Source organism: Necator americanus, chromosome X (genome assembly GCF_031761385.1).
Source record: "Necator americanus strain Aroian chromosome X, whole genome shotgun sequence".
In the NCBI taxonomy this organism is placed as follows: domain Eukaryota; kingdom Metazoa; phylum Nematoda; class Chromadorea; order Rhabditida; family Ancylostomatidae; genus Necator; species Necator americanus.
In genome coordinates, this window is record NC_087376.1 from 6469532 (window position 1) to 6496671 (window position 27140).

A 27140-nucleotide genomic window follows, 5' to 3' on the forward strand; every position below is an offset into this window, starting at 1 on the left:
GGTCTACATAGATTCTGGATTATAAGATTGTAGGATTGTTGTTGAAGGGTACAACGATTTCACATACTCTAAAACAAACCTGAAAGAAAAACTGACAGAGAAAAAAAAGAGAGCAAATAAGGTGCGATGGAGTTCTCACGAGCAAGAAATGCAGACAACAAGAGAAAAAATACAACAGAGGAACTAATCTCGTGTAAATGCATAGTACAGATCCTGACACCATGAAAAATCATCCAGAATTTCCTCTCATGGAAGAAATATCGGCCATATTGTCTTGGTTACCAGAAAGTAGTGAGGTGGCAACCAAGAGACCAATCGAACAAGCTCTCTATCAGCCGACTCATGGATTTTCTTGATTGCACAGCTGCATCATTAATCTTATTAGTTTGTGGGCGATGAGGTTATTTGTGGAATTGCACATCCGGAACAAATGACGCGCATATAATGCTGTTAAACGATTCTAAATGTGATATAAATCTGCACATCTATGGAACAGTTACAAAAATTTGTCTTTTCTGACAGCTGGTAAACGAGAATTATCAGAGGTCATAAAACGGATATCAGAGGAAAAAAAATCATTTTTTTTAGTACCATAACCGTTTTCAACATTGAGTCCTTTTTTCCTCTAAATAGAAGTAATTGTATAGAAAAATGTAAAAAGTTTGCAGATGTGAACGCGCATATGCATGTAATGTGCTAATGCGCGCTCTAAATCCTGTTTTTCCCGTAACTGCCTCAATTTGCGCAATTCGTTGGATCTATTCGATAACCAATATTATTGGACATTATTGAATAATGTTTACGCTCCTCAAATCTGTTTAGTATTTCGTCAGATCCTCAACCAGTTTGTGAACTAGTAGTAGTCCTAGCCTTCCTTGGCAAAGAGCAAAACTTCCACTGAAATCACGACTGTAATCTAAACATCAATGATAAGTTATAAAAAGACTGTACTAAGAAGTCCCAACTAAATTATTCCGCAAAAATGAACTCAAAAAGGCAACTAGTCATTGGCGATTACGCGCGCGATGACGAAATACCGCCCCAATCGTGATCGTCCTTTAAATCAATTCAAGCTGAGAACTCAGTGGATGGTTTCTTGCGGTTTATTTGGCAACTTGGTTCCTTTGTTAGATGTTCTGTTTGTGGTTGTATTTGCATAGAGCAGCTGTACGGACTTCTCGAATCTCTGTTTTCCGTTAGTTTGTTGGATGCGGCAGCTTCGTCGATTTGTCCTTAAAGCATTCCCCGAGTGGTTATAATAGCTCATTTTAAGCGTAGTTAGGAGCGTTTTGTTCGTTTCGTACAATTCTTCTACTTTTTAAGCACAAGAAGTTTGAGATGGATCTGTGGACTTCTACAGATGTTGGGGCACAGTGGCACCCTTATTTCTCAAAGTAAATAATTAAATCAATCGGAGCCCTATGGCTCAAGCATTAGTCTTAGATGATCTATTACATGTAAGCTAAAGTTAATAAGAGGAGAAATCCAGTTGAAGCGTTGAGAAATATGTACGCACTGATTGGCCCCAACTACATTTTTCCTTTGATCCTCACCTTTCTTTTCAATCACAATTAATTCAGGGTTTCTCTTTATGCTTACATCGCGATTCCACCGCTGCTTGCATCGGTCATTGCGGTGTATCCACAATTCTATTCCAAGCCTCTGGCAAGCCTATGATAATGAGCGCCACTACGAACCCGGCGAAGATGCGTTGAATCGAACGTGGCACGGTCTCACATACGATTTTCGACGATGGAAACGTCGTTACCAAGAGGTGAGGTGAAACTTTGTGTTTTCTGCATGCTTTTTTGGGTTCTTTTCGTCAAAAAAAAAAATTCTTATTGTCTTTTTGGTGGTCCTTTTTTGTATTCGTTTTCTCTGTTGGATGGCTGTGAATTTTAAATGTGATTGAAGTCGGCTACATTAGTCGGATCTGTGATATGACCCAATTCAAAATATTTAAGTTCGTCCATTTGTACAGCTCTTCCCGTATGAAAAAATCTTCCCATGTCACCATTCAGACAGATATTTGAATGGTACTTGGGAGATCAAATTATCGATCAAGTTCTTAGAACCATAGGTGCGATAAGGAGGAGCCGGACCCTCTTCAGGTGAAAGGGGTCTAGTTAATGGGATCCAGCTCAAGTGATAAGGATCGTTTCGAAAACCATCCAAAAGTGAAGGGTGTCCTTTCGCGAACAACCCAAAACGTGGAGTGGTCCTGTATAAAACCGTTCGAAAGTGAAGTGCTTAGGAGCACCGGTTCCGACTATCGCATCTATGCTTAGAACCAAAACCGTGTTAGTGCGAGTAGTGTAGTTGATCAAGTAACCTTAAGTGGATTCTCTCCTATGTATAGGATAATGATTGACATAGTATCCTAATTATGGTGGCCTTACTGAATCATTTCAAATGTGTTTTTCACTTTTTTTAATGATGTAGTTGCTTGGGAAGAAATAAATATTCAGAAAATGTTTTGGTAGGACCACTATTGTATAACTTCATCCATCTTCTCTTCAAGTTATTTTTCTTTCAAATGGTGAGATTCGTTCTCTTGTAGCTGAATAGATTTCGTTTCTTTGTTCGAAGATTTGTTATAATAGTATGTGATGTATACCTTCTTTTTTGTCGTGTTCATCCTTCGTTTTTATTGTGCAAACTGATGAGCACAAATAAAATGATTTTCTCGTATTGTAGGCTCGAAGAGATGCCTTTCGCCGTAGGAATCCCATTGCTTACATGAAACAAAATGTACAGGACAATGAATTGTTTCCCTTCCGAGCTGAGATCCTCATCATAGGCGGTGGCCTCACTGGTAATTCGTTTTCAGTGATTAGGTCCTGAAATGGCTAAGAAATTTAGTTTAAGGTTCATCTGCTGCTTACTGGATTAAAGAGCGTTTCCGCGACGAAGATCTAAAAGTGGTCGTTGTAGAGAATAATGACAAGTAAGACTTCCAAATGGTCCATAATTATTTTCTTCTTATCTCTATTTTTGTCAAATAATGCGTATAAGTTCTTTCATACAAAGCTGATTCCCTCCCTGCGGAGATCTTCTTGCAATTCTATCTTCATGATTATCTTTTAACCCATTAATCTGGACTTTTGCTCATTGTAATTTAGGTGGATCGCTGGAATTTAGGGCTGTTTATCTTTATAGATTCACTCAGAGTTCAACAATGCTATCAACAGGCGGTATATCACAACAGTTTTCGATCCCAGAGCACATAGAGATGTCTATGTTTACTGCTGAATTCCTACGTCATGCAGGAGAACATTTACGAATTTTAGGTATCTATAATCATTTTTAAACAAACCTGTTTTCATACAGTTCTAGTTTATTACAGATAACACACCTCCAGACATCAATCTTCTACCAAATGGTTTCCTTTACTTGGCTCGTAGTGAAGAAGAGGCAGAGGCATTGAAGAAAAACTGGAGGCTTCAACTGTATGCATTTCCCTTGAGAGTTGTATTACTTTATCTTACAAGAATCGACTGTTGTGAATTGGTTTGTTGACTGTGCTTCGGTTTTAGAGGGCAATCACGGTGTGAAGCTCTAATAATCACCATACTTACTCAATGTTACTTCTTTTCGTGGTTATCCTAGGATGTCATATGAGTGCTGCTGCCTCTCGACGCCCGCACAACGTTTAATCGTGGTATTTTTTGGACAAAGACAGGTTTCTCCTTTGTCAAAAAAGTCCGCACTTTTTTGACGTAGATTCAACCAAGGTTGTGCATCTGACACAGGATTTGAGTCGCGCTTATAGCGACGTAAATTCTTGGGATACTGTGGTGCATCATCATGTATTAGATTCAGAAATAAATTAGGGGAAACTGAGCAGAGGTCACCTTCATATGACATTCTGCACAGTGAACTTAGGAACTGCACTGAATTCCTCTATTGCTAGGGTCTGCATTAGTCCATTGTCTACTCAAAAGATCTCACATTTTTTTCGCGTAATGGGTTGAAAATCTGCGTTTGATTTTTTTTTTTCAGTGACAAAGGAGCATGCGTCGCACTTCTGTCAAAATCCGAGCTCGAAGCTCGTTTCCCGTTTATGACTTTCGATGATGTTGTTTTGGGTACTCTAGGTATGAATGAAGAATGTCCCTTGTAGGATTTTTTGTTACTAGTTAAGAATTTTCTTTACAGGTCTCGAGAATGAAGGTACTTTCGATACGTGGCAATTGTTGTCTGCTATTCGAGAGAAAAATATTACGCTTGGCGTACAGGTAATCATTTTCAAGTGGTAGTGTGGCGTTTCCATTCTACCAGTTTGTAATTGTTGCAGTACGTCAAAGGCGAGGTCGAAGGTTTTCAATTTGAGCGACATCGAACCAGAGCTGAGCCTCATGCAATGGAAGATCATGAAATTGCCGATCAGGAAAAACTTGTAGCTCAGCGAATTACCGGTGTCTTTGTGAGTGTCTGCATTTGTTGACCTTAATACGTGATTTGATTGACTTTTTTTCTAACAGACAGCATTCTGATTCTCATTTCTTTTGCGCCAAATTTTAAAACTGCGTTTCTGTCAAAGAGCATGATAACAAAGTGGTGGGAGAATCGAAGTGAATTAACAGACTTAAAAGTGAAACCATCTTTACTAAGTTGAATTTGTATGCGTTTTGTTTCATGAAGGTGCAATACTTCAGCCCTTTTAATCTCAATTAGTAGTATACTGGGTTAGAAAGTTGGAAGTGGATTTGCAGATCTGTTCTTGTTGTGAAGTGTTGTCCTTTCCTTTCAATTTTCAAGTCATTCGTTTAGCAATTAGTGTTTTTGGTGAATTACGTTCTTGTCCTCCTTCTGAAAAAAAAGACTTGTTCATAGCAATATTTTTTCCAATATTGTTCTGGCCATGCATACGATAATCGGAGCCGGTGACCCGATTCACTTCACCTTTGGAAGGTTGGCGAAGGGATCCCCTTCACTTTTAAACTGTTGTCGGAAGGAATCCCTTTACTTTTGGACGGTTGGCGAAATTACCTCTTCACTTAAAGGCGTCACCCCACGAATCTGAGCTGGTACCGATTTCAGGTGGAGTATTCGTATATGGGATCGTAGGTTATGGAGAGAAGGATGATTCCGTGCATTTCTTCCTAATTGCCGTAAAAGCCGGCCCGGAAGATACGGCTTCTAGCGTTCTGGCGCACTATTTTCCACAAGGAGTTCGATTGGAGCGCGCCAGCCTTGTGCACGCGCCGCATCTTCCGGACCGTTTTTTTACGGGAATTAAGAAGAAATGGACGGAATCACTCCCTCTTCATGATCTACAATCCCGTATACGAATACTCCACCTGAAATCCGTACCACCTCAGATTCGTGGGGTGATGCCTTTACGCTGCACCCTACGAGCTAGACCCCTCTGCACCTGAAGAGGGTCTGAGTCCTCCCTAACGCACCTATCGCTGTGGTATGGGATTGTATGGTCGTTTCTCAACTCTTAGAGTATGGGGGTCAACCCTAAATGTTTCTTAAAAATAACGATGTTGAACCAAGGCAACAAAGATACACGTCTGCACTAGTATGATGGTCCGCCGTGGTCTAGAAAAGTAGTTGTTAACAAAAAATACCGTGTGAATTTACTTGTCCTTCCATTTCTTCGGATATATTAATTTTAATCTCAACTCTTAGATCTCTCTCTTAATCTTAGACCTGTTCAAATGCTGAAACATAGAGCATGAGTATTATTTATTTTCTACTTTCTATATTTTAAACCATTGGAGAACACAATTGAGAAGTTTTTGTGACACAACAGGTGTCTCATTTGATTTTCTAACTAGCCACTACCTTATGGTGTACGTAATGGTTCTCGATACTCAGACTTTTCTTCAGGTGCGGCCGCAAATGTCTGATACGTCAGCTCGCCCAATACGTGCTCATATGATTGTAAATGCTGCCGGCCCATGGGCAGGGAAAATCGCCGAATTGGCTGGAATAGGTGAAAGCTTAATTGACTCACATACAAAAATAATCACATGAAGTTGAATTAAGTGAGCGGTTTGAAGAATTGAATTAGGCGTCGGTTGTCCAGTTTTGTCTGTTTCAATACGTGTACTTAGTTGCCAAGTTGTATTAGAAGTGGAATCGAAATTGATAACAAACTGTTCTTGAGACATGTTCTTTCAAAGTTGAGTCATACACAAGTTTTGTGACAGGTAATGAAAAAATTGGAAGTCGTGATATAACATCACATTCAAGTATTCGTTTTGAAAATAGCCCGTTGACTTTATTCACGATCTGGTTTTAGCTGCAGTATTTCTTCAAGATAGCCGAAAAAAGAATGAAATTGTTGCTGACTAATAGCCTCACTTCTCGATAAAGTCGTCCAGTAGATTTTTTTTTTCAGGGAAGGGTAAAGGGCTGTTAGCAGTCCCCGTTCCTGTTCGGCCCAAAAGACGGACTAATTTCGTTATACATGCACCAGATGTCCCAGTCGATATGCCTTCCTTGGTCGAACCATGTGGTGTACATTGCCGTCAAATAGATGTTGGAAATAATTTTGTAGTAGGGAGAATTCCACCGAAAGTGAGGTTTGTCATTGATACTCTTCCTATTTTTTTTGAAGGAGTCTGCGTTTAGGAGGAAGACCTAGATGAACGGGAATCCTTAGAAGTAGACTATAATGAGTTCTATGAGAAGATATGGCCCGTTTTGGTGCGAAGAGTGCCTGGATTCCAGTCAGCGAAGGTAGGTGTGAGAGGTCTTTTATTTCTTAAGGGCTTCTTGGTGCTTTAGCTCACTTACTATGCTTGAACGTTACTTTCCCCAGATAAAGTCAGCCTGGTGTGGATTACAAGATGTCAACACATTTGATTCAGCACCAGTTATCGGTGAACATCCATTATATCAAAATCTATTTATGATTTGTGGATTCGGTGGGAGGTTGGTTTTGCTTTTTATTTTTAAAGCAGAGACTTAAGTTGTGAGAACAGTAACTTTGATTAAACCTCTCCTTTATGCAGCTCTTCCTTATGCTTTCAGTTTTCTTTGCTTTTTTGTCCTTTATCACAGGCATAATGTTTCCTCTAACCCTGTAACAATTTCTTCCTTACATATCTCTTTGTTTGGAAATCATTGGTTGCTAGGTGCCTGCTCTAATTTCGACGAAAAAAAAATATTTATATTCTACTTTCTTCGTAGGATTTGTTTATCGCTCTTCAATGGAGTTTTCCTCCAATTTCCAATTTTGCAGTCCTGGGATCCTCCTTCTCCCTCAGCCTTCTTGTTAATGCGGACAATTTGGTTGCAATGAGCATTGTATATTTTTGTAACCTTTTATTCTTCTTCATCCTTGTTTCTCAAAATTCTATAGTGTTCGCACCTTGCAGAAGTTCTGCAACTTCTGATGACTTCTTTGCAGGCTTACATTTTTAACACGTTCTTACTTGTTTGGGAGATGTCAGTTAAGAACGTTACAAGTGTACATCAGGCTTCCCCTGCAGGCACCAACCACTGAATGTCTGGGGGGGGGGGGGGGGGTAAATGTCTAAGCCTGATGTATACTTGTGACGTTCTTACCTGACATCTCCCAAACTAGTAAGAACATGTGAGCCTGCGAGCAAGTCAGAAGTTCAGAAGTCAGTCTGAAGTTGCGCAACTTTCGCAAGGTGCGAATTATACCATTCTCCTTGTTTTTCTATACTAATTTAACTATTATTGTTGCTACTTCGCCAAATTACGCTTATGATGTCCCAGAAGTGGTTTTTATTTGAAAAAGGTGGTGAATTTCTATGATTAGAAATTACAAAGGGGTTCCGGGGTTACTTGAAACAGTGGCAATAGTATGATTTTTGTCTGAGGAAATACCAAAATGTGCCTTTCTTGACCTTCAAGAAATTGATAATTAAAATTAGAAATAAGTTCTTGCAGCCAGAAAAAAGGTGGCTAGAAATGATTATAGAAATAGATAGCAGATAGTATGTCAAAAATGTCGTTTTATTACTGCTGTAAAAAAGGTGGGACGAAACTTATGACATTTTTGACATTTTCGCTCAGGAGGGTTCCACGACACTTAGATGAGAATCAAATTGCTTACTTTTAGATTGAACCAGGTTCTACCACATAGTTCCTCAATTCATAGGTCCGCGTAAATGTTAGATTATTGGTAATTATGCGCTTGTACACGTTTTTCAAGTCTTTGATCAAATTTCGTCGTCCTCTTTATGATCACCTTTTACTTATATCCGAACAGAACTCTTCTTGTCGGTATTCGTCACTGATTGACTGTGAGTTCAAGTAATCATTGAGGCGTTTTGAGCAGGTTTAACCTCAAAACCTCTTAGAAACAGGTTCTTTAACGGTACAAAGTATGCCCGCCAACGTCGCTCTTCTATAACTGTGCTCTTAACTTTGGGTGACAGGATGCAAGTATGTCGAAAAAGGAAAAATAAGCGTGGTTGTCGACTAGTCGCGTTCCACTTGAGATGCTTAATTCGACAATCTCATTGCACTTTTTTTCCTGTCCTTCTAGGCTGGTCTGCTATAATCCGTGTCACCGTGTAGGGTTGCATTAAGTGGACACGGATTTGAAACAGAAGAATTGACGACTTCCATAATGATCTGACTATGAAGCCGTTGTAATCCACTTGAACTTCTTTCACTTTAGAGGTGCAATGCACTCGCTTGCAGCCGGACGAGCTTTCGCGGAACGACTATTTGAAGGTGCTTATGTGAATATAAATCTACGTAAATTTGATATGCGTCGTATAGTTAAAATGGATAGGCTTGAAGAGGCGTTTGCCACATAGAAATGAGGTTAGATAATTTTGTTGATAGTGCCCAAATTGTATTTATTTCTTATTACGATGTGATTTGTTGCTGTTGGACATGTTGTTGATACGTGTGGTAGTAAAAAGTTTAAAACGGTATGCATTTTGTTCAAATCGTCTCAGTTGCGAAAAGATCTTACGTAGGTGCTTTGTTGAGCTCTGCCACAGCCACCTGCATTGTTTCTGTTTGGAAATGAACATGAATATGTTTTTTAGAGTCACATCGCGCAGAAGTTAATGGAGAGTTGTGATTTTCCACTACAGTACTGTCGAACCTCAAGAGGTTTGACATTACTGTAGCGGGAAATCACAGCTCTCCATTAATTTTGAGTCGACTTTTTTTTGTCTTTTTTTGAAAAGTTTTTCTTAGTTCAATCCTTTTTTTCTGTCGTTGCAAACTCTGCGCTGTTGACCTTTCAAGGATCTTTTACACCAGTCGCAGTTAAAAAAGACGTGTGACTGTGTGATTTCGACAATTAGAGAAATGTGTGTAATCATCCTTGGTAGCGATTTTGTTCGGTGAAAATCACATTGGGAATATTTGTAAAGCTAGTTCCCCTGCCTCCTGCCAATTTATTGTGGATGCAAATTAATCTAGTAAATTTTTCATGAATATTTTCCACAGTAGTTGATTATGTCTGCAGAAGGTACAGTTCCACGATTCCACCTCTACTCCTCTTTTTCCAGTCAGATTCTGCATATTACCTTAAAATATATGGGAACCTCTATCTACCACAAACAACATCTTCAGGAAAGCAAATATTTTACGCAGTTTGATCAAGAATATTCTCTGGTGTGAGAATAGATCCACAAATCCATAAACGAAATCTGCATTACATTCTCCACATCATCATATTTCTAATCCCTTTAACTTGAGTAACTCATAGAGTTGTTTGACTGTGAGAGGTAACAACTTCTCTCAAACATTCTCTAATCGTTTACTAGAAACTAGTTTCTAGCTGTACCAGTCGAAAAAGGGAAGCATGGCTAGCTTGTTAACCGTCATATGTTCATGTACCTCATGTACCTCGTCTAGGCTCAAATTAAGTGCTGTGACTTGCATTTCATAGCGTTTTCCTTCTTTTCACTATGTTAATCATGCGCCTAGTTTCAAGTCGAATCCAGTTGCTTTTGATTTTTTTCAGTGCTTGTGTTTTTTTTCTTTAATTGAGTTCGATCAAATTGTTTCTGCATGTGGGCGTAGTAATTCTATGATGAAAATATTAACTGGAATTTAAACTACTGATTCAACTTACTGTAATCACAACTATTGCTCGAGTACTGAAGTAGTGTAACCTTAATCACCTTAATTATTAACTTCTTGTTAAGATTCTTCCCTTGATTGTCTTCAAAAATCAAAATGCGACGGTTGTTGCAACGTTATTTTCAATCCGGACTATAATTAGATGGTTTAGTTCTGAGAGATTCTATAATCGAATTAAAAGTAATTCTTATTACATGGACGAGTTGTCCGATTCATTGCTTTGTCAACAGAAAACCGGGGATCACCTTGATCTACTCTAGTAATGGGATTTACATAAGGTATTACTGCGCGGGGTACTGTAGGAAGGTAAGTAGGAATTCAATCGAACTAATCTTCTATCATAACAATGTCACCGCAGTAATTTGTACTGCAGCCAACTCATAGTCATGAAGATTTTCTATTTGTTTTTTTTTTTCGGATTCCTTGGGAAGTACAGCCCACTCCAATCATTTCTCTTCCCTATGATTCATCCATTATAGAAAACAAGCAAGGGAACAACTAATCATATCACATTTCCTGACGAACTATGATGAACAAGTAGACGATGATGCGCACGTATTCGATATCAATGAATGTTTTTTTTTCACCTGAACCTTACCATCGTATCGTTTTTGATTCTGAATACCGTTTCCGCTGACATTTGCCCTTGATTGTGTACGAAAAAAGGAGAAAAATCGGGCGTTATGCACGGTGATGTGAATGTGTGCACAGGTGCGCTTTTATGTTGTCCATTAGCACTAGCCGACAACCTCCGGGGGACCGGTTCTTGGACCTCACATTTCGGGACATATCCTATCGATTACTGCATATAGCCGTGTATTATATGTGAATAATGTCGACACGTATTTCATTCGCATCGATGAACAACAACTATGACAATTTGAGGATGAAAAAAAAATTGGCGCACTAAAGCTGCCAGCCATCTAGAATGAGATGATGTCGTTATCGAAATGTTTTCCTTAAGTGTTCTACGGATTATTTGTCCGGTAGGTCTATTTTGATCAACTGGAATCAATCATCTATCGCAATTTGTCGTTGTTGACTTCGTATGCTTACCTTGTTAAGACAGTACTCATCCTAGATGGCTGGCATTATTCCTACCAGTACCTCCTACTCTTCTAATATCCTGGATCTATTCTAGAAATATACTAATTCATTATTCTTCGAAGAATCCATCTGTTTCATCAATGCTCCTTATTTTTTGTGTCATCGCTTTTCCAGAGAACATTTACCAGTTTCTAAAATTCTTTTTTCATGATTTTGTGAGATGAAATCCAATGAAATACCATTACGTCCACATTGTCTTTTGATTGTTTCATGACCTGTATTGATGGATTCACTTAAATTTCACTAGGAGAATGAAATACAACTTATCTAAATTATCCTATTCTTTTCCGGAAGAAAAATACACGTTCACAACGTTGCTTCCAGTAAACTTAATGTTTCAGAGTTGATTCACTAGTATAACTTGCACTTCCTATCTGATTCATTTCCTGCATAATTCCCTCTTTTTACCCTGTTGTGGGGGTTTACCGTATCTAGACCTACAGTAACGAGAAGGTATTTCATGATGAGGATGTATGATTTTTGCTTCTTTTATTGTTTAATACATGGATTTTTTTACGTTGAATATCTGTTTACTTTTCTTTTGATATCGCTTCAGCATTTGATCAATATCACCCACTGATTTGAGGTTTTAAGCATTTTTTTTTAAAGTGTAACCATCTCTCAAGTTAATCTGTAAAGAATGACTCAACTGCTTAGCAATACAGTTTGTTGAACTGTAAAGCCGCTTAAGTTACCACCTAGTTGTGTTGAGTCATTAAACCCGAATACCATTAAAAGAATGCGTCGTGCTTTTGTTTGCAATATTGCATGCAGCAGGATTTTATCCTGAAATTTTTCTCATGAAAAAAAAAATGATTGTCTACATGTTCTTCCATCGCAATGCAAGAAAACTACTAGTTTTACAATCATCGTGATTAGCATTTTTCCCTGGAATGAGATGATTAGGGATTCCCAAATAGATGTATTCTAGTTGTTATGTCCCTCTCGATTGTCCCATATGTGGTTAATCCGCAGAAATCCGTGGATAACAACTATGTTACAGATGTAGTTTTTTTTGCCGAAATTATAGAAATTTTCGTGTTTTGTGTGAATGAACAATAGACAATGAATTGCGAAATTCCCATCGATACAGTGCTCCTAAAAAAGTTAGGGACAGAAATTTGATGAGTTTTTTTCATTGAGGAACATTAGCAGTTGAAGATTCCGAGTATGGCCATTAGAATTTGAAACTAGAGACCTTATGGATAGATTTTTAATAGACCTGTCCACCGATGGGTTCTTTGTGGTGGTTTTATGTAGAGGAAATAATTTCGGAGCTTTTATCGGATGTTGTAGCATGATTTCCCGGGTTGTTTGAGATATGCTACCAAGTAGTAGTCCAGTAGGAATTTTTCTTGGTCTCCGTTCCCCAAGCCTCAGCAATGAAACTAGGCAAGTGATGGGACCCATAAGTACAATATGATTTTGACAGTGCATGTGGATCTGTTCATTTGCCCACATTACCAGTTAGTATGAGTATATTAGTATAATTATACGTTGTCGTAACCAACTGAGAGAAGAAAAGAGTTTGTCCGCGATGAATTGTGCAAATTCTCGTCAGCGCATCGATTCTCGCTACGACAGTGGCGGCGGAAGCGAATCGCGCCTTATCTCCTCCTCCTATCGCCCACTCCACTCACGCAATCATTTAGTCATGTAGGAGGAGTATCACGTTCTTGAGTCATTACTGCATATAACCTGTTTCCTTGCGATTAGTCATCGATATATGGGTGTGGTGAAGTTCGGAAAGGGTTTTCAACACCCCGCAACCGACCGGACATCGTCCGCCCCTCCGGTCTCCATTATATTTCACGCCCTGTGAAAAGGCCAGCCCGTCATTGCAGTCGGACGTGTTGTCGCCAGCTATCAAGGTCTTTCAAGGACGATTTCCCATCTAAGTGGATCACGATCGTTGATTTAAAGCACACGAATCGACCCCACCCATTTTACCACCCATACATCACCGTCGAGTTCATTCTATCAATCATTTTGTCATTCTTATTAGCGACACTAAGGCATATAAGAGTAGACATTGCATTAGTGAATCACTGGCATATTGGCGGCATGTTTTGTTACCGTTTTCATTCGACTTCACCGGTAAACACGATCTAAGCGTTGTGTTTACTTTGACAACTTTCTCCCTACATAGTTCCCTCTCACTCACTTCCTCCGTTTTAATTGTCGTTATGTTCGTAAATATTTACAGTACAAATCCTACGTACAAATTTCGGTTTCATGACCTCATTCAAAACTTTATCTTACCGTCGTTATAACGTGGTAAGCATGACCCGATGAGCCCCAATCAACGCTAGTATACTTTACAACTGGTATACGTATATAATTAGTTCTTTTTTAGCACACTTCTAAATCCCTTTGTACGCCGCGTACTCTTAGAACTGGATGTTAAATCTTTGTTAATGGACATAATATGTGGATTTCACTTCAATCACCAGAAAATCCTGTTGAATGTGCAGCTCGAGAGCCTTCAATCGTTTGATCTTGTCGCTAATGTTTGTCCGGAGATATGCGATGGAAAGTGCCATTATTGCAATGTTAAAAAAAAACCCACTTGTAGCTAGAAATCTTCTATTTTATAACAGATTGGTGATAGTTATTCGAAAGCTATCGACAATACATATCCCTGTCGCTAAACGTTTCTAAGTATGAACGTGTTCTGTTTGTCCCATTTCTATAGTTGTTTTTCCCATTCTTAGGTACAAACTCTGACAGCAACAAATCATCCCCGTCCCATACTAAAGTAGTGTTTCGTTTCACTTCATACCATAGAAGTCACTAAATCAACACAAAATTTACTTTTTTTTCCATTAAGAATACTGAAATTTGATTAACAGTTTGTGAAAGTGTTCGTGATGTTTGATCGAAGGAAAAGCTGTTTTTTTTTCTGTTCCCGTGCATCGTGTCGGTAGCCCTAGGATTATAGAAAACCGTGTCCAGAAAAGAAATAGCTTAAATATCAAAGGACATGTTTGTGATATGAGTTCAGCACACGTTTGTTGTCTTTCAGTCTTAGCATCGGCTGCCCGGCACCTCAATAGGTTCGCTTGAACTCAGCTAGCTGTTGTTGTCGGAGAAGTTCGTGCTATGACTCGTTCTTTGTTAGGTTTTTGCTTCATCTGCACGTCTTTTTAATCAAAAATTTATATTTATTATTTATTTATTCTTATTTATAGAGCTAAATTGAACAATTTTAATCTAATGAATAGATATTGCAGAGTGGAACAACCACCAATTATGTACTCATATTTTATTAACTTGGAAAGGAGGAAATTTCGAGAATTTAATCTTGCTGAAATACTTCTTGTTTTATTTTTTAATTATTTACTGGACTATTTTGTGAAGCAGTATTTTCTCCCCTTTGGAACACTATCCTTGCTATCTTTTCTCTTGTATTCTTTTGTTTACGGAACGAATCAAATGAAACAATTTCGCTGGGAATAATTCGTCGACTCTTCGTTGTTAATTCAAAACGAATTGATTTTTGAGCAAAATTACATTCAACATCTCTTTTCACGTGCTGTTCGTGTCATTTACAGATAGCTGTTATCGAGTGTTGCATTTTAGAAGCAGAAAAAAAGTGTGCCTCTTATGAGTGTTGTGAGTTTGTGGAAAAAATGGAATATTTGTTTTAGTCCTACGAATATGCGAGGAAACAATTGAGATCATTGGAGGATTTAGACGCACACAACTAGTTAATATTACTTAAATTACATAACTACATATTTCAAAGTTTTTTATAGTTTTGATAACTATTATTGCTAAGTATGAGTTGAGTTTAAAGGCGAAGCACACAGGAAAGAGATTATTTCAAAGAAATCCTGAATCATTCGCATAATAAACTTTCGAGTACTCGATAAATCCTACTCGTTTTGTCGATTATTCGAAAAGAACAGCAAATGTATAAGATTTAGCTGTGATTGCAGTTTTTGATAAGTGAACAACATTCTGTTTACCTTCGAGTTTTTCCTTACTGAAGAGATTTGTTTCATTAGCGATGTTGGAGGTGTTTTGAACGTTGATTTTTTTCCTCGTCTCTTCGCTTGCGTGGCGCTCAAAAGTGGACGCGCTTCCATCCGAGGCTAATGATCGCCTGCTCGTCCGCGGCTGGCGACTATCTTTTCCGTTAGCGCTCAGTCGCCGCACGCTATCAGTGAACGTACAACGCACTTCATTCGAACAAGTCCAGTACGTTTTCTAATTGGTATGCGTGCGTATGTCTGTTGCACGTGTTCCAACACCTCATAATATTCAATCAACCTCAACCTCACCGTTGCCCCTCTTTTGTGCAAAACGTTCCGCGTTCGCTCTGAAGCTGGTTATAACCTGTTATTCGTGTCGGTGCCCACGGGTGCACGATTGTGGCGTTGGTGGCAGTGTTGGAAGAGACGTCGTTCCACTAATACCGTCGGAATAGTTTGTTCAGTTGCGTTCGATGTGTATACTGCGGATATAACCCGTCCTCCACCTCCTCCTCCGCACCACCGGTTCGACCGGCAGCTCGAACAATCGCCGTGCAGTCATTTCGCAAGCGTCCAGCTATTGCACAGTTCGAACACTTCCGCAAATTCCCCGCAAACACCATGCACACTCCATATGAGACTGTATTTATACAGGATTCCCACAGCAGATTCGATGCCGTTTAGCTTTCAGCGCCGAATTTTCGAGCATCCTCATCTTTAAACGTCACCACCTATGGATAGCTTCATCGATGTCCTGTATGCTAGTAATGGATGTGCGATCATTTAGGTCTATCGTATTCTGTTTGGACGTAATTTGATTGATTGCAGCTGCGCAGTTTTGGAGGTAACGCTCCGCCTTCTTTCCACTACTCTTCTCCACCACCTTCCATTATCGTCGCCGTCGTGTGCCTTCCTCTCGACTCTTTTTCTGTTCGCTAAACCTTTACGACTACTTTCCGTCCCTTCCTCCATTATTTGATCTCGCCGCAAAATGACATTTTTTTCCAAACATTCACATGATTCTTATTGTTTGATCAACTTTTTGTCGTTTGTTGCGCGCTTCTGGCAGAGCTGCTATAGAATTCTCTATTTTAGAATATTTTAAAATTATTATTTTATTACTATTTTAAAATTAAGAAAAATCTGGAGACGCATGCCATCATTTCGAAAACGCCATTTTCCTTAACGTTTTTCTGGGAGGGCAGCTGGAGTTTTATTCTTTTTTATTTATTAAAATCCTAGCGTCTGACATATAATTTATATGAACCATATTGATGGAACAATCGTTTGTGGGTCGACGATTATTTAGGTATGTCTTTTTGTCAATATAGAGTTACTTTAACGTGCTCTGAAATTCGCTATGGATTTCGTTCGAACAATTCACATCCGAGACTTATCTCTATTCAAAAAAAAAACCGGGGAGAAAATTGAACAGCGCATTGAAATATACAGCAGTGTTTGATATTTTTTTCTCCAAAGTACATCTGATATACTCGTGGAATTACTACTAACAATACGATTTTTATTTCTGGACAACTGCCACACGGTTGCTTAGAAAAACCTGACAAAAGTTTGTAAATGAGTTAAAAACACAATAAACACGAGTGTAATTTCCCGTAATCCCACAGAAATACTAGCCCAACCAGTTCTACATGCACTGTTAACTCATTTTATGAGTGCTTGATGCATTGTTTAGTTCTCCAAAGTTCTCATGGAGGCACTGTACTTGTCTAACCACTTTATTAGCAATCATTCAAAGTTGAAGTGGCTTTTGAAGAAATTGTCGACATTCCATTGACCCCACTGGTTTTTTTTTCCGATGAATGAAGGTTGTTAAGCATGTGAAAGGCAAAAATTGCCTTCAAGCAGAACTGTCAATAGGGTTCCAATAAGAAGAAAAACAGATTAAATTCCCTCATGTCTTTGTTTTTTTTAACACTATCCTCCATACTGTTAGGTGAGCTTTTAAGAGATTTCCTCTCATTTGGTTGGTGAAAACGCTGTTTCCTTGTCTTTCTACAATAAAAATTGAGTTCTGCGAAAAACTCTTCCAGAAGAGCTGTTCTAAAAATGACACAGTACTTTTAACATCCTACGTATGTGGGTTTTTCATAGATTCCTCGGAGTCTACTAGGAGTCATATTGAAGGAGAGACATGGTAGCATATTAAGGAACTTGATAGTTCTTCGGACGTTCTTGGTAAGAATAAGAAAATAATAAATGTTAAAAATCCATGGTTAGCTAGAATTCGACGCCGTAGAAAGAACTTTTGAAACTATGACGACATATTTTTAGATCAGAGGCGTAATCATATTCAATATTTGTGATTCCTGCCGCTTTGTTAGTCACCTACAAACATTCCACAGTTTTCTCATATGCACGAACTGTAAACGACAATTCAAATGTCTGGAGATTATCCAGGCATTGCTTTTCATCATTTGTCATTATTACGACGCTGTAGTGAGATGCCCGCTTAATGAGATTTGAAACGGGTAGATTGCGAGAGAACGTCAACCAATTGAATTGTCTGGAAAGATCCTGAACTATTCTCTTACGTTTTTTTTTTGTTTTGCTTCTTGCTAGAACTTCTTAGCAATTCCTGAAAATCTAAAGAAGAAAACACGTTGAATTCTATGGTGTGACTAATCTAGGAGCTGATCACAATGTCGTTTATCAGAATCACCGATTCGTGCCGGGTGAAATAGCGCCGATTCAGCGGGCGACGGTGGGTGCACGGGGCAGCATTGCTGTATGTGTGTGTGTGTATGTGTTGTTTTTTTTTCCTCCCTATCAAATAATTCATTCAAAACAAAACTCAACAACGCGCATCATGTTTTCGCGATTTGCACAATTGCGTTGCGAAACTCGATCATTTAATAGGGCGGGCCGTTGTTCAATTGTTCAGTTAGGAACGCACCGCGTTTAATCAACCGTCCTCCCCAACCAACCCCCCCTACAACAATCCATCCCACCGTCCCACCATCCATTCATTCATCCACACTTACATGCATAGGGTAAAGTGTAGTTGGGGCCATTCAACTGCGCTTTTATTTCCTAAAGGCTCTATCTTCCCTTTTTTTTCTCTTATTAGCTTTAGTCTACGTGACATAGATTCTCTAAGACTAATGCTTAAATTTTAGAGCCCCAATTGATTTAATTATTCACTTCCAGAAATTAGAGCGTAGTTCAATGCCCCCCAACTACACTTTAGATACACTCATACATCCATTCAACCAAATAGTCAATCATCATTGTATTTCTTCTTTTTTTTTTGCTGATATCTATAGTCTTTTAGATCTTCTTTCTTTACATTACGAATATATTCGTTCATTCGTGCAAATCGTGCACATAAACATTCATTCTAACATAGATCTCTCCTAGACTATGGAATCCACAGAGGAGCAGCAACCAGTAGTTCGTATGCGTGGACGACCGTTGAATGAGTCGAATGGAGTGCAGACAGCGCTTCAACGAGGACTTGAAGCACTTCAGGAGAATTGCTCTGAAGAAACTGAGGGTTAGTTGTGCACATAAATTCTTCGTACGCTGTCTTTTATTCCGAACTTCATCGAAAATCCTAGATTCTTCTCATTAATTGAATTTTTACTGATGATTTGATAAAAACGAATTCCTGCCAATTCGTTGGTTGATCTTAGGAAATGACAGGTTCTTCTCATTAATTATGAGGTATTTATGCGAAAACGTACTAAAATTACTTTGGATTTTCGAACAGGTTTTCTTCTTTACATGTTGAAAATATGCCACAACTCTACTCCTTAGAAGAATAAAAGTAAAGTCTGTACCGTAGCAATCCTTGAATTGCGAGTTGCGAATTGCAATCCACGAAGTCTGGTACCAATTTATCGTCTCCAGAGGGATGAAATGTTCGCTTAGCACTAGGGCGGTTTCGAACCACCGACGTGCGGCCACAGCGGTCCTTTTACCGACTGCGCTACACCCGGCCCACTCTACTTATTAGAACTCAGAAAAACTTCTAGTGGCTTGTTAGTGTAAAATCAACGTGCCAATATGAATTTACTTCCCTTTTTTTGCTCTATATCGAACAACTAGGACCTTTCACAGAAAAGACAGTAAAAAACTGTATTCTGAGAAATGAAGGAAGTACTGCATGAGTTAGTCACGTTGCTATTTGTATAAACTTATTACCAGTTACTTTTTGCTTCTTGAAGACGTGTCTACCTTGAATGCTGTGTAAACATTCAATTGCTTGCACTTTTGTGACAATCCTTGCAGTCTGGAATAATCAAGTTGAACTAAGAGGTAACGATAAATCCCTGATTTGTTCCGATGACGTGTGCGCTGTGCACACGAGTCTACAGGGTTTTTTTTTTGAATTAAAAACGAAATCAAAATAATTAATGTGATAAAGTTAGGCTCTATGAATAATCTGACAAATTTAAGAGTTTTGAAAATGTTCTGTTGGCTTCCACACGCTTTTGTGTCCTTGACCAGTGACAGCGGCTCCTACTTTGCGTGGGGGACATTTAAGGACGGGATTGCTGTAGAAGTTGCAGAGTTCTGCTAGATTTCTGTCCGGATTTTAACTTAGTCGCTAGGATTAAGGATTGAGAAGTCGAAAAACTCTATGAAGTCCTTGTAGGAAACCACTGGAACGATGTAATTTTGGATTATTTTAGAAATCCGTAAACTCGACTCTCAACTAGACCATCTTAATGACTATATGTCAAAAATGGAGGAACGACTGAAATTGCATAATGAGAAACTTATGGAGACACTTCGACATCAGAAGGAGGAACGTGAAAAACGTCGACGCAGTTTTCATGAGGTTAGAGGATTTCTTTCATACATAAACGTTTAAATATAAATTCCCTACCTTACGACCTATAATTCGGTGAGTCCTTGATATTTAACCTTACAATAAACGTTCTTATTTCGTTTTTCGTTTTGAAAACACTCGGGTCATCGTCCGAGTGATTGATCGAGATGTTCGTGGTGTCAGCACCGTGTCCTAAATCCGGTTGTTGCACAAAATTACTGGTTTTGTACAAGTAATTGATGTACTAGAAGCTTTAGATTGAAAGTTTTGCCGACATATGTTGTTTTCCAGAGCGCAAAGAATCAACAAAATGTTTATCGTTTGTAAGCTAGTGATTGAGTTTCGGTCTTCCCTAATAAATAGTACACTAAAACAAAAGATACTATTGATTAATCATGAAATTTCATTATATATTCACGTTATAAACAAATTTTCTGGTCACTTCAGCACATTGAACGTTACATACATCCGTTTTTTTCGTGGAATGGAGCTGGATTTCTCAAAAGGTCGACAATAAATCTTGCTTCAAACTTGAATTTGTAATGCAAATTCGTCGCCGAATGCGTTCTACCTTTTGCGGCCGAATCCATTTTCGTTTCATCTCGTTTTTACCGCCGTTAAAACCAATCTCTGATGATAGGAATTCATTTAGACGTATCTTTTTTTTCCTTCAATGTTATGAACTGTTTCTTATGAATCGGTTCGTTTTGAATTGTAATACGTTGAGCATGACTTTTAGTTTCGTATCGTAGTCATTCTTATCTCAGTACACGGACATAAGGAGAACAAAAGAGGAAGTGTCGTAATGCGTGGAAGCCCCGAATTTGCAAAAGATAGTGAAGTTGCAAATGACTTACGAAAAAATCGTAATACTGAAGTGAAATGCTGTGCTGAAGAGATCACAAAAGTTTTGAGTTTGTTACAAATTAGAAATATCTTGAACACAAGTGAAATTCTTTCAATTTCTGAGAACACATCAACGAGGAAAATGTTTGATTTATTTCCCTCATCTCATTTCTTGCAGCCCCTCCTCAAATACTGACAATTTTCAAATTTTTAGAGAAGTGTTAAATGTGGTTATTCAATACACACACTTATAGTCCGGATAAATCAAATCTTACTTCCTGCACTGATCACTTGTATCGATTGCCGAGTAGATCAGCTGTCTGCTGATGATCAAATCAGATGATCAGATTTCTCATATCCACAGTGGATTTCGATCAACCGAGAGATCAAATTCTAGAGTGGTAGATCAACTTTTGGTGATGATCTGATAGGATGTATGTGAAAAGAATTCTTTCTCATATTCAAAATAGACATTTGCCGAGATTTTATTCTCGCTACACAGTAACCACACGTTATGAACATCTAGTTCTATTAGATCTGAACAATTTTATGTTGAGCAAAGCGCAGAAAGTGTGGAGGATTAGCGTTTTTCCGGGATGAATATCAGCGAATGCGTGTTCATGTTTGCATTCGAATTCCCGCCGGCGCCGATTTGGCGGCTGCAATGTTTCCCGGGACGCTTTAACTTTACATTAGAGATCAGGCATAGTTACGTAATTCAAGGATGGATTAATTGCTCAATTATAATTCATGGATATATGTACGAATTTCAGCGTATGACACAGAATCAAGCGGAAGACACAGCATTCCAGCAGCAAATGGCATCAATTCTGAATCGTGTGGATTCAGTACGTAATCGACAATCCATCTACGATATTGTTAACAGTATGGACATCCCAAAAGCAAACAATGTTTGAAATGAACCGTTGAAATGAGCTGACTGCCATCATCATCATATATGTTAACGACCTTACCATGTACTATGTGTGTCCAACATTTTTCTTTTTGTTTCCGCTTTTATTTGCGTTAACAATTCGTTAGCCTTATAATTGTGCAGTACGAACGATTCAGTTATATTTCAGCATTTTCCATAATTTACTCTTACTCTTCAAAGAGTAATTACCAGTTTGCTTACGGTGAAATTGCCCAGTTAACTTATTCCAAGCGTAAAATGTCCCCGCTACCCTCCTTCGTGTCAATTCTAGCTTTCTGAATTCGGTTACTGTCATGTACATTCATCAAACCTAATATTACATTGCATTACAAGTAACTGTTCGAAAAATTGCAGAATATTTAAGATATTCAATAAAAAATTACGTACATTTGTTAATGATGAAGAACGTACAAGTCTTTAGTACAAATACAAATATTTTCTGAGAGAAATTTTGTTTCTACTTGATCCAATCATTGTTATGATGTTGTTATAAAATCGATAGTGACATTTTGGCGAAACGTTAAACAATGACGTCATTAGTTGTCCAGTACCACAAATCCTTATCATGCGATTAGTGTGTCCTTTAGTGAACAAAGTAAATTAAGGTCAATAAGAACGTTTAGCACGTTATCTGTGAGAGATTTATGAATCCAAATAGTTGCAAATATTATGCAAGAGCATGCAATAATGCATAGGTATAATACAGAATTCTTTACATCTGTTATTTTCTTTATAAATCTTTGAAAATTATATCTGTGAACGAATTTGAAATGCTACATTAAGGACTTCAAGTTAGAGGAGATCGATAATTATTTTAATTTTAAAAAAAAATGTCTGGATAATATGCGACTCAGCCACATTGGGACAGCATCGACGCTTTGTGCGTCTATAAGTTTTTTTTTTTATATCGAAAGACTACTTAGTATAGTTTCTAAAAATTAGTGAATTTTTAGTTGTTAGAGGACATTTTCTCCCTGAAATCTCCCCTGAATCATGACTATGCTTGGTGTTTTTTGTTCTCTGGCAGTACCTCTGGATTTGCTGGGATTTACGTTGAAGAACTAACGTTTCTGCCAGAAAGTTATGAACTTCCAAGATTGTACTCGTTTCTTATTTTTACAGTTCACCTTTAATTCAAGTTCTTTCTAAAGCAGGAATTGTTTTCACGACTAACTGCGGAATTTTTAAAATTAAGATGAGGATTTACTTATGAGCAGCAACGTTTTTTTTTTCCCACAACTAATTGCTTTCTGTGTTTGAATATTTAGTTCTTTGGTCATTTTTATTATCTTAGATGGGTGGCTTATAGTTCATTTAGTATTATTTGTTTTTAGTTGAGCACTTCTGAAATTTTCGTGCACGACAACTTAATAAAATGTGGTTATCTACAGAATAATTGCCATAAAAGTTTACTAGACCAAATTTAAAAGTTCTTTTCAAGGTGATATGATGGTGTTACGGGGAGTTTGCTATCGTTCCTGTTGCACTGCCAGATAAACTACTGACCGTATTTTATGGCTGTCTATTTTACTCATACCAACCTGATAGGAGTATAGGAACACACAACGTCAGTACATTCGCCTGATAAGCGCAAAAAAAATTACGACTTTATTAACCTTATTTTATTCTAGTTCTGTAAAAAGGCGTGTTATTAAAATAAGTTGATCTTACTATAGAACATACATCACACCCAAAATACGGCTAACTCATGCAAATCTTTGAAAATATGGCGCTCTTAATTTAATTTAAATTATCCCGATCGAATTGACCTAAGTTCAAATTGGATTAACTTAAATCAATTTTCTAACCTCTTTCCAGAGGTCAATTAAATGTGATCTGTCTACTAGTGATAATGTGCACAGCACATTAAAGTGTGCATGTCACTCCTTAATGTGCTCTTACTAAAATAACCTTACATTTGGAGCTAGACCAGCATACGGTACAACTTTCGTACTGTACTGTAAATTAACATTTTTATTTGCTGCAGACAAGATGAATTCATCAATGATATGATCGTAAATTCACATCATATACTCTCAACGACTGTGCTGACAATGTGAGTTCGCTGAATGCCTCAGTGATTCGGAGTGACGTTCATCTAACTAGTTCGACTTCAATTTTTTTTCTATTTAATGTACATCTTAATCTTACTGTAGCGTTACGATTGGTTAACCGCCAGATGCGGAGGAAATTTGAATGCATATGAAAGAATGCTCGGTAGAGTGACGAGGAAATAGTGTAATAATAGAAATAATGTGTCAGACAACAACAGAGCTAAAGTAGAGTTTCTAATGAGATTCCTAGAACCATGATGTCAAAAAAACCTTTTTTTTTATTTGAAATCTACTACGGAACCTTCCGATCAGTTTATGGACTTGAATTTCTCGATCAGTTTGTAAATTTACACAGTAAATAGATTGATTAATTTATAGATTTGAATTACATGAAGATACTGTACTCTCGTGGATGAGCGATAATATGTGCAACTTCCAAGGATTGAAATAAACGCATGTAATTTCACCTGTGATCTCTCAAAAATTCTCGATAGAACGAAGAAAAATTGAAATGGTGGAACTGATGATTGTTTGTGACTGTTTGTCGTAGTTTCTTTTTTGTGCTCGAAAATAGACCAGATGCATATGATTTTTAGATAAAATTAACTTGAAAAAATCGAACTGATTTCCCTTAAAACTTCCGAAGTGCTCTTCAGATCAATTCTGACGATTGCGGACCTAAATCACCTTTACGGACATTAAATCTATTTGAAAATAAACATAAAAGTGTATCATATTAGCGGTATTGTTTTTCTTCCATGTACTTCTTCCATTCCACTAAAACGTGACATTGAGCGGAATATGAGAATACTGTCGTTTCCGGATGGGAATTCATTGTCGTAATGTGTTGGACGTCATTAATGCGATCGATGGAATGTCATTTTCCGAACTTCGTTCAGGACTGAAATACATCAGATTTCTTAGTAGCCTTCCAACTTCTTTCATTTCAACATTTCATTTGCGATGTAACTGATGTAAATTTCTAAGTAGTAAGTAGAAATCGTAGCCCACAAAAGTGTTATTGTGTTACATGTTGTGTGACCTTTTTTCAGGAACTTTTAGGGAACTGGAAGAAACCTTTAATAAATTCTGGGTACCATAATGAATTTGTCAATAATGAATCTCATAAAACAAACGCTTAAACCTCATTCTTTTCTTTGAATGCTTCCGAATGTAGAATTCAGAGAACGCATGAGAACTATTTTTTGTCCTGCTCGAATACTACTAAGTCCTGAGGATAAAGTTCACAAAATTAAATTTAAAGTCTTTTTTTTCAACTTCTACTATGATTCCAGAGATGCTCCGAAAATCCCAAGTAGGGAGAGCGTTATCCCAGCTAAATTCGATACTGTGCTTTCGAGATGAGATAATTGATAGATTCCTTCAATGTTTTCGAGTTAAGTGAAAATTGCGAATGACCGTATTTTTATTTTCAAAGTAGCTTTTTGAAAACCACTCTACCTGAACTAGCTCTAGAATAAAATAAATATATAGGCAATTATAAAGACTAGGAAAGCGACAAAGTGTGAATATTTCGATAATAACATTCATGGAAGGAACTATAACAAGCTGCTCATGTGGTGTCCTTCATGTTTAAGCGATACCCACTGAAACGAAAAAGATTTATTTACAAAAAAATCACGCAAAAATAAATACTCATTCAACTTGTTTATCAGTGTCCGCGCCTAATTCTTTATATCGCTCATCGGAATGTTTAAGAAGGTTGTGTGAAGACACATACGGTATGGTCAAAACGACATGACGCACGGTTCAATTGCGTAAGCGACTACGCTCGAAGCGGCGCGGTGGAGAAAGCGGTTGGGATCGATATGGGACCATCGCGAACTGCAGCGAAGAATGGTGCTCGCAAGGGTCCTTTCTCGATCATAACTGCTACTCCATCGCACCGCTACGAGCGCAACCGCTTACGCAACCGCACCATACTCAACGTCGTTTTGACCCTATCTTACTTCCAATGATCTGGACCGTCTAAGTTTGTGCGGAAAAAAAATTGTTCGGATTGTCGTTTGGTAGAAAATTAAACTAGAGTCGCCTCTGTGAGTTTTCTGTACGGAAATTTGTATAGCGGTCCTACCGAGAACAAGTCTCTTATGAGCGCACGACGAAGATAGGGACCGATTCTGTTGTGAATTTAGCAAAAATATATCTGCTATAATCCAGTTGGAGAAATTAAGAATTTGTTGGATCTGAAAGGCGCTATAGCAAAAATGTCGCTCTATCGTATTTACAGCACAGTATTTCCACACAGAACTAGCTGAATATAACTAGATGTAGTCGACACAACCAGATACAATCGTTAGCTGCACTCGAAGTGCAGCGGTGAGTGGAGCTAGTGCCGGTCCCACCTCGTCTCCAAACGCTACGCCCCACCGCGCCACTTCCTTCGCAGCCGCTTACGCAACTGCACCACGCTTCAGGTTCATTTTGACTATGTATTTCAAGTCACACTAGCTTTAGTGGAGTCCAACAGTTGTTCCAAGTGTGGTAATTTTGACAGGGAAAAATTGAGGTCCTTTAGCAGCTCCTAGCCCCAGGCAGTCTTCCAAACAACTACTGCATCAAACCAGATGGATCGGCAATAGATGCTAGGCTCATATTGAAATTCAGAACGTTTTTAGATTGCGAAATATAGTTGAGAGGGGGGGTGCACTCAACACTGCTCTAATCGAAATGTGCTTTAGAGCGCAAAAAACGTTCGCAGAGCACAAAGACGGCCCTTAAAGGCTTCACTCCACGAATCTGGGGTTGTACAGGTTCCGGGTGTGTTATACCTACAAGGGTCGTAGATTATGGGGAAGACGGTGATTCTGTTCATTTCTTTCTAATTGCAGTAAAAAATGGCCCGGAAGATACGGCGCGTGCACAAGGTTGGCGCGCTCCATTAGAACTCGTTGTAGAAAATAGCGCCCCGGAACGCTCGAACCCGCGTCTTCCGGGCCGTTTTTTTTTACGGCGATTAGGAAGAAATGAGCGGGATCACTTTTCGGATTTCTGCAATCTACGATCCCGTATAGTCTTTGACCATAGGAAATCCATATAACGTCAGATTCGAGGGGTGATGCCTTAAACTGATGACTTTTCCATTTGAGAAGGCGATAATTCATAAATCGACAGGCCATCACTAGAAGTGAGTAAATGAGTCAGTCGAAACTCCGAAACCTACGCATTAGTGCTGGAGGATCCAGACGTGCAGGCTAAAGTTACTAAGAATTAAAAGGAAGAACGAGCTGAAACTGTCAATGCTTTAACATCACCAAACTCTCCAAACAATCTTAAATCTCCAACTTACTGGGAGCGGATAGCCAAATCATATCATGTAGTACTTTCAAGGGAACCGAAATTAGCCTGAGAGGTGGCTTTCC

At 38.4% G+C, this 27140-nt stretch overlaps 2 protein-coding genes across 2 annotated transcripts; both read left to right on the forward strand.

Moving 5' to 3' along the window:
• Nucleotides 1-1591: 1591 nt before the first annotated feature.
• RB195_021643 (uncharacterized protein) lies at nucleotides 1592-8756 on the forward strand (the record flags this gene model as incomplete). The annotated part of the gene is made up of 13 exons (XM_013451938.2): nucleotides 1592-1774; nucleotides 2698-2815; nucleotides 2869-2947; nucleotides 3160-3290; nucleotides 3347-3449; nucleotides 4003-4097; nucleotides 4159-4238; nucleotides 4298-4426; nucleotides 5842-5947; nucleotides 6356-6534; nucleotides 6589-6696; nucleotides 6779-6891; nucleotides 8615-8756. The coding sequence occupies 13 exons, from the start codon at nucleotides 1592-1594 to the stop codon at nucleotides 8754-8756; spliced, it is 1566 nt and encodes a 521-aa protein (XP_013307392.1).
• A 9753-nt stretch (nucleotides 8757-18509) lies between these two features.
• RB195_021644 (uncharacterized protein) lies at nucleotides 18510-21686 on the forward strand (the record flags this gene model as incomplete). The annotated part of the gene is made up of 3 exons (XM_013451940.2): nucleotides 18510-18642; nucleotides 19784-19932; nucleotides 21543-21686. The coding sequence occupies 3 exons, from the start codon at nucleotides 18510-18512 to the stop codon at nucleotides 21684-21686; spliced, it is 426 nt and encodes a 141-aa protein (XP_013307394.1).
• Between the last annotated feature and the right edge of the window lie 5454 nt (nucleotides 21687-27140).